Source organism: Petromyzon marinus, chromosome 33 (genome assembly GCF_048934315.1).
Source record: "Petromyzon marinus isolate PM22_M1 ecotype Great Lakes invasive population chromosome 33, UKy_Petmar_22M1.pri1.0, whole genome shotgun sequence".
Taxonomy (NCBI): domain Eukaryota; kingdom Metazoa; phylum Chordata; class Hyperoartia; order Petromyzontiformes; family Petromyzontidae; genus Petromyzon; species Petromyzon marinus.
In genome coordinates this window covers 5,049,701-5,064,950 of record NC_133699.1, presented here as the reverse complement: position 1 = coordinate 5,064,950, position 15,250 = coordinate 5,049,701, and the positions used below count along the sequence as shown (strand labels likewise).

The 15,250-nt window shown below is 46.4% G+C and overlaps 1 protein-coding gene across 2 annotated transcripts in view; it reads left to right on the top strand.

The window, feature by feature from the left end:
- Nucleotides 1–4,204: 4,204 nt before the first annotated feature.
- Nucleotides 4,205–15,250, top strand: part of VPS54 (VPS54 subunit of GARP complex) — a 31,297-nt gene continuing 20,251 nt past the window's right edge. For both annotated transcript variants that reach the window (XM_076071465.1, XM_076071464.1), the window contains exons 1-7: nt 4,205–4,312; nt 10,235–10,474; nt 11,439–11,680; nt 12,329–12,416; nt 12,764–12,798; nt 13,938–14,090; nt 14,805–15,190. In XM_076071465.1, coding sequence (XP_075927580.1) covers nt 10,279–10,474; nt 11,439–11,680; nt 12,329–12,416; nt 12,764–12,798; nt 13,938–14,090; nt 14,805–15,190 — 1,100 coding nt within the window. In that variant the 5' untranslated portion in view covers nt 4,205–4,312; nt 10,235–10,278. The remainder of the gene's footprint in view (nt 4,313–10,234; nt 10,475–11,438; nt 11,681–12,328; nt 12,417–12,763; nt 12,799–13,937; nt 14,091–14,804; nt 15,191–15,250) is intronic.

Genomic DNA, 15,250 nt, shown 5'->3' with positions numbered 1-15,250 from the left:
CGTCACTAGTACAGCACACCGGTGTGTTGGAGAGCCAAGCCACAACATTTACAATCTGAGTACGACGTTTCGCCAGTAATTACAACTAGCTTCATCAGGCGACAGCCAGATTTGTTGAGAAGTCCACCTGTTTCGTTCCTTATATAGAGGAGGCGTAGATGTGGTGACCACGCTTCTGCGCTCTTGCGTAAGGTGGGGTGGGGAGGGATTAATGAGCCAACGTACATTATGCATGCGCATTGTGTGAGCCGTTTGATCTTGTCTATTAAGGATGATATTAGTCGCGAAAGCCAACGTGTTAAATAAACATTCACATTTATCAATCATCAGCCAGTATTAATACACTGCTGGATGAGGGACTCAAGCCATTGTCATCCACCTCTTACAGCTGCCTGAAATAAGCCATCTCCAGTACAATAATTCCCCGCTTAATGGGGTAGATGCGTTCCTGAAAAGTGTCGTGTTAAGCGAAAAACTCGTTTAGCAAGATACGATGTCCACACACAGATGGCCGGACAAATAAATTTGAGTATGTCGCCGCGCAGCTCAAGAAAGTAGTTCGCTGTCGACCGCTCAGACACCACGTCATAACGGGGTGCGCGTTCCGTGTTGTGCGGTAAGTGTTCCCGAACGGGAACACTTATCGTGAATGGGAACACTTATCGTGAGGCCATTTAAAGGTGAGGCATTGTAAGCCGAGGCCATTTAAAGGTGAGGTATTGGAAGGTGAGGCCATTTAAAGGTGACGAATTGTGAGGGGAGGCCATTTAAAGGTGAGGAATTGGAAGGTGAGGCCATTTAAAGTTGAGGCATTGTAAGGTGAGGTCATTTAAAGGTGAGGAATTGTTAGGTGAGGTCATTTAAAGTTAATGTTTTGTAAGGTGAGGCCATTTAAAGGTGAGGAATTATTAGGTGAGGTCATTTAAAGGTGAGGCATTGTAAGGTGAGGCCATTTAAAGGTGAGGAATTGTTAGGTGAGGTCATTTAAAGGTGAGGCATTGTAAGGTGAGGTCATTTAAAGGTGAGGAATTGTAAGGCGAGGCCATTTAAAGGTGAGGTGTTGGAAGGTGAGGCCATTTAAAGGTGAGGTGTTGGAAGGTGTGGAATTTTACTCCGTGGCCTCTGGTTTTTCCCTCCATATTTACAAACACGCGTTTAGAGTATTTGGCTGCTGCCTCAAATTTCCACGTGATAAGCCACTTCGTTGCGCTATCATTTGTGGCTATGTTGCTTATGAAAAAGAGCTGTATACCTCAGTGGGCCTTAACTGGTAAAAGTAAAATAGTTTTTAAAATAAATAATATTTGGCATCATGTGTAAGGATACTAGAGTATACCCGGAGAAAGCCAACCATGCATACGAAGGGATAGAACTGAAAGCTGCGTACAGAAGGATTCAACACATTTGCTATCGTCTAATCTCCTGGTCACCTCAGGCCAGCGGGTTTGGCAGTTTCACAAATCTCTGCGAGACCCATCCACTGGCGGGGCCAGTGGGGGGTGGCACGTGCCCCCCCCCCCCCAATAATCCGATCGAAATCCCTTATTTCGATCGGATCATTGGGGTTTATTAGTAATACATCGGAATTTTGCGACCCCCACTGACACTGTCGCATATTATTACGTGCCATGGACTCTTTGAGATGATAGGACAATAGTCTGAGTTCATAATTGGCAATAAGTAACGGAAAAGCAGTTATAAGTGACTCACATAATTGTGCGCAGTTGCGTATACAGTACACGACTTTCCTGAAGGCATCAACACCTTCAGCGAGCGTGATGCCGATCACACAACGCGGTTCGAATTCGACCCTCGATCGATGGCTGCGCCATCGCCGCACACGCGTCGAATAAAAAGCAAGGGATAAGTCCTTACTTACTAACAACTCCTCTATAATTTTTCATTGCTGGAGGGGTTGCCCCCCCTACCTGAAAATCCTGGCTCCGCCATTGGATCCATCAACCCTCCGTTCGAAAGCTTCGGATCACAGACGTGGAGGACAATGTTGATAGTTCGCCCAACCGATGATGAACGACGTGAACCCATTTCCAGACGCAGTAAATCCATATGCGCTCACAACACCGGATAAATAAAACACGCTGCTGCTAATAGGCAACGACCGCTCTGGCTCTTGCCATTACAGCAGCTCCGCTCTATAGCCTTAATGTCATCAATGTCAGTCTGTGCTCACGTGCACCCTTGGCGTTTTTCCTCGTGACCATCCATGCCCTTGGTTCATCGCTGCCCCCGTCTGCGTGACCATGCCTCCCATGCCCTCTCCACTGGGTCGTGTCTCAATGCCCCGTCCAGAACGCCGTTTTCTTCCGAACCCCAATGCACTTTCCTCACCTCGTGGCCATGTTCCTGTCGCTCCTAAGGCCCGACCGACCACGTCACAATGCCCAGGTAACACCATGCCCCCCATACACGCGGTCATGCCCAGGGTCTCAATGCCCCATTCCAAACGACCACACCTCTGTTGGTCCCATGCCCCTCCAGCGCCCCTTCTCATTGTCTGGATCTCCCTTCGCCCAACCATCCGTACTGTCGACTCCATACCCTCCCTGTTCAATTCCAATATCTGCACCTAGGGTAGTGTGTCCCCCCCCCCCCATGCTTATGCCATACTGCCGAGCGCTCAAGACAAAATCACTGGATCGCGCCGGAGCTCGCTCGATCTCGGAAGTGAAGCAGGGTTAAACTTGGAAGGCTGCTTGATTGCTTTTCCATCAGTGCACAGATCAAGTGCTGTAGTCTGCTCCGTGGTTACATTGTGGGCAGCACCATGCTGTTGTACTGCACTTCAAAGCTCCCACGTCTATGCTTCCTGTATATGACTTCTCTTTACTGATTTTGACTCCCTGTCGCCACCAATCCGCACAGGCCAGCGTAGTTAAATATATATTGTTATCATGGTTACGGAGCATAGATCCAAATACACAACGTAGGCAGAAACACAGAGCAAACACGATTAAATTTGTAAAAGAGCTAATACGTTTATTAAATTGAGCTGTACGTCTTTTGGCGTCATCTGGTCGAGCACCAATTGGGTCGGGGCTCAAAAGAAAGCCGTCCCTTGGTGTGGACCAATCAGTTTCAAGGACAATGCATCATATATTATCATAGTATGTTTTTTGTTTGCATTTTGACTGCAGGTATTGTGGTTAATGCAGACATGAATCTTTGCAAAAAGGTTTCAGTTTTGTTGCCAGAAAAAAGGGGAGAAACCCTATTCTTAACGTTATAAGAATTTGGAAATAACTTATGCGACATCCACCGGTATGTGTGTGTGGGGATAATCCACCAGTGGACTAACATACACCTTATGCACTGTACAGTACTGTATGATTGTGCTATGAAGGTGCCATTGCCTGAAGCTTCGCCTATTTGATAACTTTATTTTTTGTAAGGCCATAGACTTATTGGCGAACACGGTGTTGGTTTGCGTACAGGGTAAACCAGGTGCCGTGTGACCCCCATTTAATTATCTAAAACTTTATAGTAATAAAAAAAGTTATGTTTATTTAAAAAAATAAATGAAATATGGAAAGGGAAAAACAAAAGCATGTTAGGGGGTCATTTAATTGTGGCGGTCACACGACATCTGGACCACCACTCTGTACGTTTGTAATTCAGTAGTTCTTAACCAGGGGTGCACGCACTCCTTAGGGGTGAAAGGTGCCCTTTCTGGGGGTGCGAGACATGGCCAGATTCTTTTTGAAGATAAATAATAGAAAATCCAAATTAAGCATGGGCACGTAAGTTACAACTATGCATGTATTAACATGATGCATTTTTAACGATTGCGAAACACAGTGGTGCAAGGCTGCAGGCAAGGTTAAGAACCACTGGCATAATTGGTGCGCGTTGGCCATACAAGTCCACTCCACGTGTCTGTGGCTCCACGTGGAACCGAGGGGAGGGGGAGAGGGGGAGAGGAGGGGCGGGGCTGGGGGGGCTAGAGAGGGGGGGGGAGAGAAGGGGGGGGTGGGAGGGTCGAGAGGGAGGGGGAAGGGAAGAGAGGGGGGGAAGAGAGGGAGGGGGGAAGGGAGGGGGGAAGGGAGGGGGCAGCGACGGGGGGGGGGAGATTGCGGGGGGTGGGAAGAGAGTGGGGGGTCAAGAGAGTGGGGAAGGGAGATAGTGGGGGGAGGGGATAGAGCGGGGAGGGGACAGAAGGGGGAGGGGATAGAGGGGGGAGGGGACAGAGGGGGCAGAGACGTCACGCGCTCGCGCTAGGGACGCCGGGAAGAAACCCGTCAACACCAACATGGCCGCCGCCGACTTGCGGCTGTGAGCGAAGCTGCGAAACCAGGTAAAAGGGCGACAATTACACAGACGATTAAGCTGCTCATTAAACGCGTTGCGCTTAGTGAAACTACGGCGGTGACGGCGGGGATTAAACGCGGCGCACGGGTGTCGTCGCTAAGGCGGTGGACGCACCTGAAGGTGTGGGGAGTGTGTTGTGTCTGCGGGACCGGCCCAGGCCGCCCGTGTTAATTGAGCTCGGTTTTAATTGCTAATTGCTGCTAATTGCTTGCTGTTTTGATTGGGTTTCGTGTCGTGCTCGCTTTGTGTCGCTGTGGAACAGGTGACAGCCTAAGTGCGCGTTCGTACGGTCCTCTAACTTGGCTCGAGTTCCATGGTTTGAATCCATCTGTGCGGAGTTTTTAGTGTTATTCCACCCCCCCCCCCCCCCTCCCAAGCTTTCATGTGTGATGTGTTTTCTCCCTGTTCTTATATTTTACTCACACACTAAGTCAAACTCATTCACGGAATTGGCCAAACGTTCCACTTGAGCAGGACCCTCTTTTTAAAGATTATTGGGACTCTTTATAGCTTTCCTCTGTAAATTGTAGGTTTCGTTTGGATGTACTGTCCCCCGCCATCGTGATGTGGAATTGCCACCACGAAACAGGAGAATGAGTGCTGCTCTCCGCTCGTTTTGATTAAGAACCCACGTTGGATCATCTCAATGAATTCAATGATGAAGAATTGAATCCAGTTGGGTGCGATACGATTTGAATGTTTAAAACCAAGTTCTCTTTAAAATTACAGTTCGCTTTTTAGCTGTTATCGCCACTCAGGCCTGTTTAGTTCAGTTGTGTGAAGAGCGTCACGAACACTTCACTGGACCAATCCGTAGCGATTCGCTTTTGACCACAAATGGGAAATGCTCAACAGATGCTCAAGAATAAAAAAAAAACTTTTCTCGCCACAAAGTATCGGTGACTGTCCCCCACGGCGCTTGTGCCAGGCTAGGTGCACTTCGAGCCCACGTGAAGTGTCGAAGGCTCCTCTGCTGGCATGAGATCACGGTACAGACCCTGGTGCCATTGGGTGACCGACCGATATGACTCAGATACTCTCACATACGCGTACAATATGTATAGTCGATTAACCTTTCCTATGTACAATGCTCTCGAGCGCTTATACTGTATACACATATGCTCATGTATTCATATACACCTTTCCATAATCTACGTACGCGCGCACACGTATACATTCTTTTGCTCTGTTGGTGACCGCTTGGCATTTTGAGCCTGTGCTTCTCAACCGTGATAAAATATATAAAACAATGTTTACATAGCAGTGAATTGACAACGGGCTGTGCATGCATCGATCCGGGTTCTATTCTTATTAGATGGCTCATTGGCAGAACGAACGGCCCGCAATCGGACGGTTCCCATTTCAATTCCTTGCTGGGTTAGTTGACTCAGCCCATCATTTTGTTGGGGTCGATTGTTTATGCCCCACTTTGTGTGTGTGGGGGTGGGGTAGTCATCAGTTGCTGTCCTGTGAATAGATTCTCCCCAGCATAGGATGGTGGAATTGTCACCACTGGCTCAGGGACTGTAAACAAGGGGATGTGAACATCGCCTTAATGAGCACAATGAGCAGAAAACAATTAGGACGCTTTCAGACGCTACGCTGGCTTTATTCACAATTGAAGGGATATAGTGCCTACGCAGGGAAACGATCTAGTTGCAGGCGAAATCCTTATTTGAAACTAATAAACAGGGTAAGTCACCGTGTCTCTCGAGTACTGGCACTGTACACGAATTTAACCGTGCCACTGATGGGGGTGGAGTGTGCTAGTTCAGTCTAGGAAGTGTTGCCTGCATTCGTGCTGACAAAACCTGAGCGCTTTTAGTGTTTGTTTTGGCTGGATATCCCAGGGGCCACATCCTTGTGTGTGTGTATCGCACGCGCATCTCGGTGATTCAATATTTTTTTTGCGGAGTATTTGCCGCGGTACACTGAGTGGCAGCGTGTGTTGTAAAACAAATCAGTACGGTTGTGGACACTCGCCAGTACAAGGAAACCTGCACGACACGTGGCGATGCGAGGACAATATAAACGTGGGGGCATCTCGGGGCAATCTGCCTTATACGGAGAGGAGGCCAGCCATATGAACACCCTCTTTTTGTACGCGTACACGCATGTCCCTTTGTAAATCCACTGCTGGATGATGACCTCCCCACACCAGGGCTACGTGGTGGGTGGGAGATGGCAGTGTGGCAATATCCCTTGCTTGACTTTACTTCTAACTGCATGTGCCCTCCGAAAGTTCCCCCAGAGATCTCTGCTGACCATAACAGTTGAGGCAAAATTCGATGATTGGGCAATAATAATATTCAGATTTACGATTAGATAAAGACTTAGCCTAGCAATGGTATTACATATCTGTATTTCATAGTACTTGTTACATTATATTTGTGTTTTATAGTTGTCCATCATATTAATTTGTTGGCCTGGCTTGTTTATAAATTACTGGATTCATCAATATAATAATGGCATTTGGATTAATATCGAGTCTAAATGTCATCTGATTATCTCAAGGCACTGTGTACACGTTTAGGGGATGTGGCCTGGCATTGCATCAAATCAGATTCCACGTGGCTTTTCCGTAAGGTCGCTATTTGTCACCAATTCAGTGCGTTTTTGTTTTACATGTATCGCAACTTCTGCTTCATTCCCATACAGAGGTATTCTCCACATTGAGAGACTTCTGTATGTCAAAGCAAATGTTGGGCTTGCATCTTATAATCCGTCAAGTGTGACCGGGTTTTTACAACTGATTTGAAATGGTTACAAATGTGGGGCGCGTCTTACTTTCTGGAGAATTGTACAATTTGGAGGTTATTGTAATATGCATTGCTCCAGATAAAGTTCGTTGATTCTTTGATTCATTTACCCTCCAGTTTTTTAAACTATGTGAGTAAGATATATTTTCAGGGAATAAAATGCATCTGTGTTTTTAAGTTTAACCTGCAATGTTGCTTATTTTGACTTAAAGCTATCGTCACTGCAGGAATTCATATTCTATGGTTCTTTCGGTAAAGTCACGTAGATAGAAACAAACATAATAAAGTGAATACAAATTATAAAAAAACAATAATAATAAAAACATTAATGTAGACTGTAGCCTGGTTCTTAATCAAAGTGAGTGTACTGGCAGTATATAATAGACTGTAGCCTGGTTCTTAATCAAAGTGAGTGCACTGGCAGTATATAATAGACTGTAGCCTGGTTTTTAAGCTTGGTGAGCGTATTGGCATTCTATCATGTAGACTGTTTTTTATTTTTGTTATCTTTATTTTTTAATTTTAATTTTCTTTTTTATTACTGAAAGCACCAAGAATACGTCTATATTATAGACTGCCAGTACGCTCACTCAGGTTAAGAACCAGGCTGCAGTCGACATTACAGAATGCCAATACGCTCACCAAGCTTGAAAACCAGGCTACAGTCTACATTATAGACTGCCAGTACAGTCACTCCAATTAATAACCAGGCTACAGTTTACATGAATGATTTTTCGTTTATTATTTTCATTAAGTTTTTATCATTTTTATTCACTTTATTTTTATTATTTTTCTATCTACGTGACTTTACCGAAAGAACCTAAGAAAATGTTACTTGTTACATGAACTTGGTACATACTCCTGTGGAAAACTTGGTCTTACAAACCGGAGAGTTTCTCAATGACAATCTTTCAAATACCTTTTATTCCTTCACAATTGTGTTCTACTTCAAAATAAACCAAAATTATTGTAGTTTTTCGGTACAAATGACAAAAGTCTCCATCGTAGGACCCACAGACCACATTGATGACTGCGCTTTTATCTTGCTTGCATCAGTTTTTTTTCTTTCATGTAGACTTAAGCCACACAGAAACATTTCAATGAGTATTATTACACATTAAACTTAAATGGCACGTGTAATTAACATTGTTATGATGTGTAAATTGCATGCACGAATGCATTTTGTAATTAGATGCCCTCAATTTTTATGCGGGGTAGAGTGGTGGAACTTGGCAACCTGAGTTTCGTTGCCAGCCGCGGCTAATGTCATTAGTATATGAACCAGTTCTGGGCCTGCCGCCTCCTTCACCAACACGCACAGACTAGTATGGTCACGGGCTAGTCATTGAACAAAGACGGCCACTGCGTATCACGGTTTCAGAGCCGCTGCTGCGGCTGTCTGGAACACTCTTCCTTGCGCTATTTTTCAATCTAGTTTGAAAACTCATTTCTTTAGAACTGCTTTTTTGTGTTTAGTTTGTTGTCCTTCCCCTGCACCTCCGTTTAGCGCGGTTGGCTACGTACGGTGCAAAGGAAGTCCACCATACACATGTGACTGAAAGGCATGGACAGGCCATTGTCCAACAGTTGATTGATGGAGGGCTATACATTTTAAAAATTAATGTTCATGTGTCAGACTGGATCAGATCGCTCATGGTAGATATTTTGGTGCAGTAGAAATGGATACAAAAAAAATGCTTTACTTTAAATGAGTTTGTTTTAACTTAGTTGATTTGTTATCTGCCTTGATTGGTTTATTTTCAATATTGAGTGCTGATGCAGTGCAAATCTGTTGTACAAAATTCACTGTTAATTTGATGGCAGTGTTGCACACTTCAGTATTTGTCATGAATACTCCCACAATGAAACCTGTTTTCCAGCACAACACCACTAGTGCAGTCAGCTCTTTCATGGTCCATGATCATTGGGGCTTGTGCAACTGTGTGTGTGTTACATTATAAACGGCACGTTTGTATAGCTGCTGATGCTGCTCACTGAACTTTGGCACAGCACTTTGATTTTTAAGCCTTGCAGATGTGTTAAAAGCCAAGTTCCATTGTGATGGGCAGTTTAGACTACGCTACTTGTTAAGGACTAGTACTTGCCACGATATTTTGGCCTCTGTTTCACAACAAATTTAAAGGGTTGCACTCTCTTAACGCCTCTTGACCACATTCTGTTGGCGACCACCGCAAATAAAAACGCATGTGGTCTCCAGCTTCGGGACTACGATGTCGGCAGAGGACAGAATGGTAAAAACCATGATTGTATGGTACTATGCTCCAACGTCCGTGCTACCCGCATTCACAAACTCGCATGAACCAGTGTGGTGAAGTATGGTCAAATAACGCCTATTGCCCGCACGGTGCGGGGAGACTGTCTTTTAGGGGTAAATTGGGGGGGGGGGTGTGTGGGTTAAATGTCGTTAAGTTAACTGCGTGTTCTGTGCATACCGACATACATAATTAAAACGTATTATACCGGTGCATGTCAAATCAATGAGTATCAATGTTTGAAAAAAAAAATGCTGAGTGCATTTATATGATCATTATTTAATAAAGAAACACTATGAATGTACGTTACTGCAGTGTATACATTACAGAATATACCTTTTACATTTATTACAATAAAATTTACATGGGTACAGTATATGTACTGAGACAGAAAAAATTATACTTTTGATGTATACATGACGTAGCGTATGAAACCTACCAAATGTGTGTAGAGCATCCACCACTGGCTGAGGGTTGTAAATAGGAAATTAATACTGCTTCAGCCTCGCACTGAACAGGGACAGTACTTTGACAGTTGGCTTTTGTGTACGGCTTGAAACATTACTCCACAATATCAATACACAGTACATGTTTAAATAATAAAGCACAGCAGCAGCCGCTACTGGTTAATATTGCAACACGTGACCGGCATGCTCTGCGATGTGTTTTCGGGTTTGCACCTCATGTTGTTTGGCGTGATGTCTGACGTTTCGTTGCACATGGCTGGAGGCTTCTTCAGGAAAACCGGCGTCAAAGAGCTTTACAGCACAACGGCGCGAAAAACCTACGCGGCAGAATTCTATTCGACTCCGCGCGCGGCCCGTCCGTGTCGGCCAACGTTTCGTTTCTTGTCTCCAAACCGCTCTGCATGCGCAGGCCGAGCAGCAGCGGCGGTGGCGGGCGGGGGGCGGGATCAAGTCATGGCCAGCGGCAGGCAAGGCCACCCGTCGACAGCTCCAGCGGCGTCGGCGGCGGCGTTGGCGCGCGGCAGGGCCACCGAGGAGCTTGGCAAGGGCGGCGTCGTCGCTGCAGCAGCGGCCCGCGCCAAGGCACTCCACCCGAGCCGCTCGCTTCCGGATGTGTGCCCCAACGACTCTTCGGTGCCACGTGGGCAAGGTGGCTCACGGCGATGTCTCGCGGCACGGAAGCGATCCGTTTGTAAACCCATCGCCAGCAATAGAGGGGCAGCACAAGTAACACCATCGCGTGAATGCGAGTCGCTAGGTTCCGTGATATTAGGCGCACGTGTGAATGCTAAAGCAATTGAGGATGCTGTAGTTATGGGAAGGCTGGCGAAGCCCACTACTGGTTCCTGGTATGCCTATACTGTTGCTGCTGCTGTCTGTTGGCTGAGTTACCCTTGAAAAAAAGGTTTATAGATCACTGGGTTATGCTTGAGTCATAAACTTGTGAAATGTATTAACTTCTGTACATGCCACTTCATATTATACCTGTCACTATGGACTTTGCATGCACATTGGAAAACTAAAATATTTATTTGCAAACTCAATCGTGAACCTAAATTGTGAAATTTCATAGTTGAGCGAAAATTATGAAGGCGGTTAAGCATATGTTTGAGCAATTATTTATCTTCACCGTAATTTTATCCAAATATTATCATCTCATGAGACTGTCACGTAGCGTGAGCATTGCTACCTTTCCTGTTAGAGAATTGTCCACACGCAGTTATCACAGAGCTACCTCTGCTACCTCTGATCCTTTCGAGTGATTATTGAGTCACGCAACAGTGGGCAAAACTTTCTCACCCGGTCTGTCCTGAGAGTAATTTCCATTTCGCAGAAGTAAAACAAGACGTTTTATATTCTTGAGCAGAAATTCAGCCAAATGTAGTGGAGAACCAAATTCAACCTGATGTTTCTCTGTGTGCGGTCATCAACGGTGATCAGGCCAAGACCATCGGCTGTTTTACATTTAATTGAGGGCAACTGAAACCTAGATTTGAACGCAGATTCTCAGCGGTGCCAACTCTGCTCTCTCTGATCTCTGAGCCACCGGGGGCGACCACCTCCATCCTCCCCTCCACCGCTCATTGCTTAATTTGTTTCGCCAACGCCGCCAGATGGGTTGCGGGAGGCCCGGGATGGGCCGAGTGTGGTGACGGACCAGCACAAGTGGACGGTGTACCACTCGAAGGTGAACCTACCGGCGGCGCTCAACGACCCGCGGAGGGCCAAGCGCGAGTCCGACTTCTTCACCAAGACGTGGGGCCTCGAGTTCACCGAGGTGCCCGTCCAGCCATCGCCCCACCTGCCGGAGGTGACGCGCGAGGACTTTGAGAAGTACCTGAGCAGCACCAGCAAGGTGGGCAAAGCGATGCCCACGGGTCACCACTTATGCATTATATAATTGGAAAATATACCCTACCTTTGTGAATATTTAAATGTTTTTTTTTCCAAATATTGTGTTCTTGATTTGTTCTCGATGTAACCCCCCAGGTCTTTAATAATCAAGAGGCATTGCCTTCTCACATGTCTCCAGTGGGTTTATTTTTAATCTCCCGCTTGTATTAAGGATACGAACCAAACTAACCTCTTTTGTCCAGCTGCACAAAACCACAAGAGACTTGAATTTACGGCACATTGTGATGGAGATGGAAGGGTTGAAACATTGTCTGATGTTTTGCAGGAGATAACTTGTACAGTGTGAACATTTACAGGGAAGACCGAACAGCGAGAATCTGAATTCTTGTCTATGACCGAACCACCAGAAATGCGCCCGATCTCATCATGTCTCGGAATTTTAATCAGGAGGGAGCCTGGGTTGTGCTTGACATATGCAGGAATTAAGAATGTAACCTTTACTATGCTTGCATTTTGTCTCCAAAAAGTATTATTTCTATTAATAGCCTTCTGCATGATCACAGGTTAAATTAAGTTTTAATGAGTGGCTTCTTGTGCCCTAAATCTCAGGGCCCAGCGCGGTTAACCGTGTGTGTCTGTTCACTCGCAGTGTTACGCAGTCCACCAGAAGTGCCAGGCTACCTGTCCGCAGAAGGACGAAGTGGATAGGGTCCTTGATGCTGTCAGTTGCACGCACGGTGAGTGGGTACTTAAAGGTCGTTTACACATTTATTCTGTGCTTTCGGTTTAATGTCCTTCCATTCGAGTTTTCGAGCAGTGCTGTGTGCAACCCTTTGTGTTGGAGAAAAGCCCTCGTATCTAGTTTGTATTGTATTGTCTTTAGTTGATCATTTACTCAAGTTTTGAACCCCCACTTTATTGCTGAAACTGAAACAAGATTGTTCGGAACATTTTATTTGGTTGTGGCTGTATTGGTTTTTAAAATTACATACGTTAACTTGACTTTATAGAAACGAGTGTTCCTGAATTTTTTTTATACAATCCCAAGTGAATCATTAAGCCTTTCTTATTGTATCTTCAACAGGTAAACAGCAAAGTGATCTGGAACAAGTGCCTAAAGTAAGTTAAACAATAATCGCCATAAACTCAACGGCGCATTACACATTGATAGTATAGGTGAAGGGTGGCCAACCTGAAACAGACCAAGAGCCAAAAAGTACCGAGGAGTTCTGCAAAGAGCCAAGTGTCTATATATGTAGACACTTTTCAGCACAGCACGAGAGACATTCGTTATTCTTTGCTACGACTACGATGGTGCATTCTACGTTACGCCCCTTTGATCGAGCCACATGTGGTGTATTAACGAGCCGCATCCGGCTCGGAAGACGCCAGTTGGCCTCCGCTGGTATTATAGGTCATGCGACACCACAACATCCATCAGATTTCATGGTTTAATTTATATTCTTAAATTATATGCATATTATTCTGTAAAGGAGTAGACAGAAATGATCGAACACATGAATATAAGTAGAACAGTTAGAGACGAAGGTGCCTATAGAAAGCTGTCATCTAGCATGAAGTTGACAAAGGGCTGTGCATGTGCATAAATAGACCGAAGATGCTTTAGAAGATAACACATACACGTGAAACGTGTGTGTTTCACGTGTGATTATTTAAACCTTATGACATTTGAATATGAATAAACTGAGTTTATTACCAACTGTTGAGTTTGGAAAGCCATTCCATGGCATTTAGGGTCACCAGGTAGATTTCATTTGTACCTTCTGCAAAAGTGTGTGTTGGACAATTATCAGTGATGGATTACACTTCACTCGCACATAGACCCACATGCTCATAAATAGCCATGCTGCGCGACACAATGTTACGTGAGTGATGGATTGCACTTATCCACGGACACATTTAGGTGACTCATTAATTCTCCGCTTATGAAGGAGGCGGTCGTACCACCCATGTGTCGTTTTAACCCGGTTATGTGAGGTCCAGGTGCTTGCGAGACAGAGAAACCAGGTAGTTCCTCCCTTGTATCTTTAATTTGTGTCCTGTTCGGGACATCGCAGGCAGACCACATAGCTCACCACCGGACTATCAGTGGCTCTCACGTCCGACTCAGGCATCTTGACATGGGTCCCCGTGATACAAGGCAATTTATACTTGTACTTGTTGTATATGGGGGGTGGAGGTCAACGTTCAAAGGTGCATCCTTGTACAATGCGGACGTTGGTGTTCTCGTCCTTCAGATGTTTCTGAAGCCAGACTTTGCCCTGGAGGATCCGGCCACGTTCAACACGGTGCTGCCCTGGTCACAGTTTGGCGGCGCGCAGCAACGCGTGGGCGCCAGAAACGCTCCGGCGGTGCCCGACGGATTCTCTTCGCGCCTCCTGCAGGAGAAGGTGCGCGCCGCCACGAATTAATCCCTCGCGCCACAACGGAGAGTTGCGGGTCGATCGCAGTATGCGAGGTGTCTGTGAAAAGTATCGTCCGTCATTGAGGATTGTAATTTAAACAGTTTTCGCCTTTGATCAAGTCACCCATAATCTGCCCAGTCTTGTCAGACCTTAGAAGATAAGCAAGTTTGAACCTGGATTGTGTCTGGATGGATAACCGCCGTGGATAGGCAAGCCATTATAGGCTGCTGCGGGGCATTGATTAACCATATTAATCAATGTGTTTATAATGTTAGTATCTTAATGTATTTATATCCATTGTTAAAATATTATAAAGTACTTCTTTGGGTGTAAAAGGGTAACTTTCGATGCTATCGGAACGAATTAAGCCTTTAACATGCATTTCATATACTCGCTTAATGACTAAATAAATTAGTGACCGATTTCGTGGAACCAGTTTACCGTCGTTAAGAGGGGCTCTACTGTACTTTACTCTGCTGCAATGTCTGTGTTCTCTGCCTTCACCTATCCGCACTAACCAGCATGGTGAAGTACGGTTAAATAACTCGCACGACTCGCTCGGCATGGAGAGGTCCTCACCCGGCAGCGGGTTATGGCCTCGCCAAATGAAACCCAATTGTGAAACGTGACATTGATTTGTCCGTGACTCCCGCTCACCTCTCACACCTCCGCCCCCGCCCACTCCCCGCTCCAACGCAGCTGAGCCACTACCTGGACGTGGTGGAGGTGAACCTGGCGCGGCAGATCTCGCTTCGCTCCGACGCCTTCTTCCAGGCGATGGAGTCCCAGCGCGACGTGCAGGAGCACCTGCGGCGAGCGGCGCTCACGGTGCGCTCGCTGCGCTCCCTCGTGGGGCGCGTGGACACGGTGCTGGCGAGCGGCTCGCTGCGGGTGCTGCGCCTCGCGACTGCGCGACGCAACGCCGCGTCGCTGCACGGCAAGCTGAAGCTGATGGCGGCCGTGCAGCAGACGCAGCCGACCGTGCAGCTGCTGCTGTCCACGGCCGAGTACAGCGGCGCCCTCGACCTCATCGCCACCACGCAGGAGGTGCTGCAGCAGGAGCTGCAGGGGGTGCACAGCTTCCGGTGAGACAGACCCGCGTGTGCGCACGCAGGCAGCGTCCTTACACAGTAACTCCTGTATGA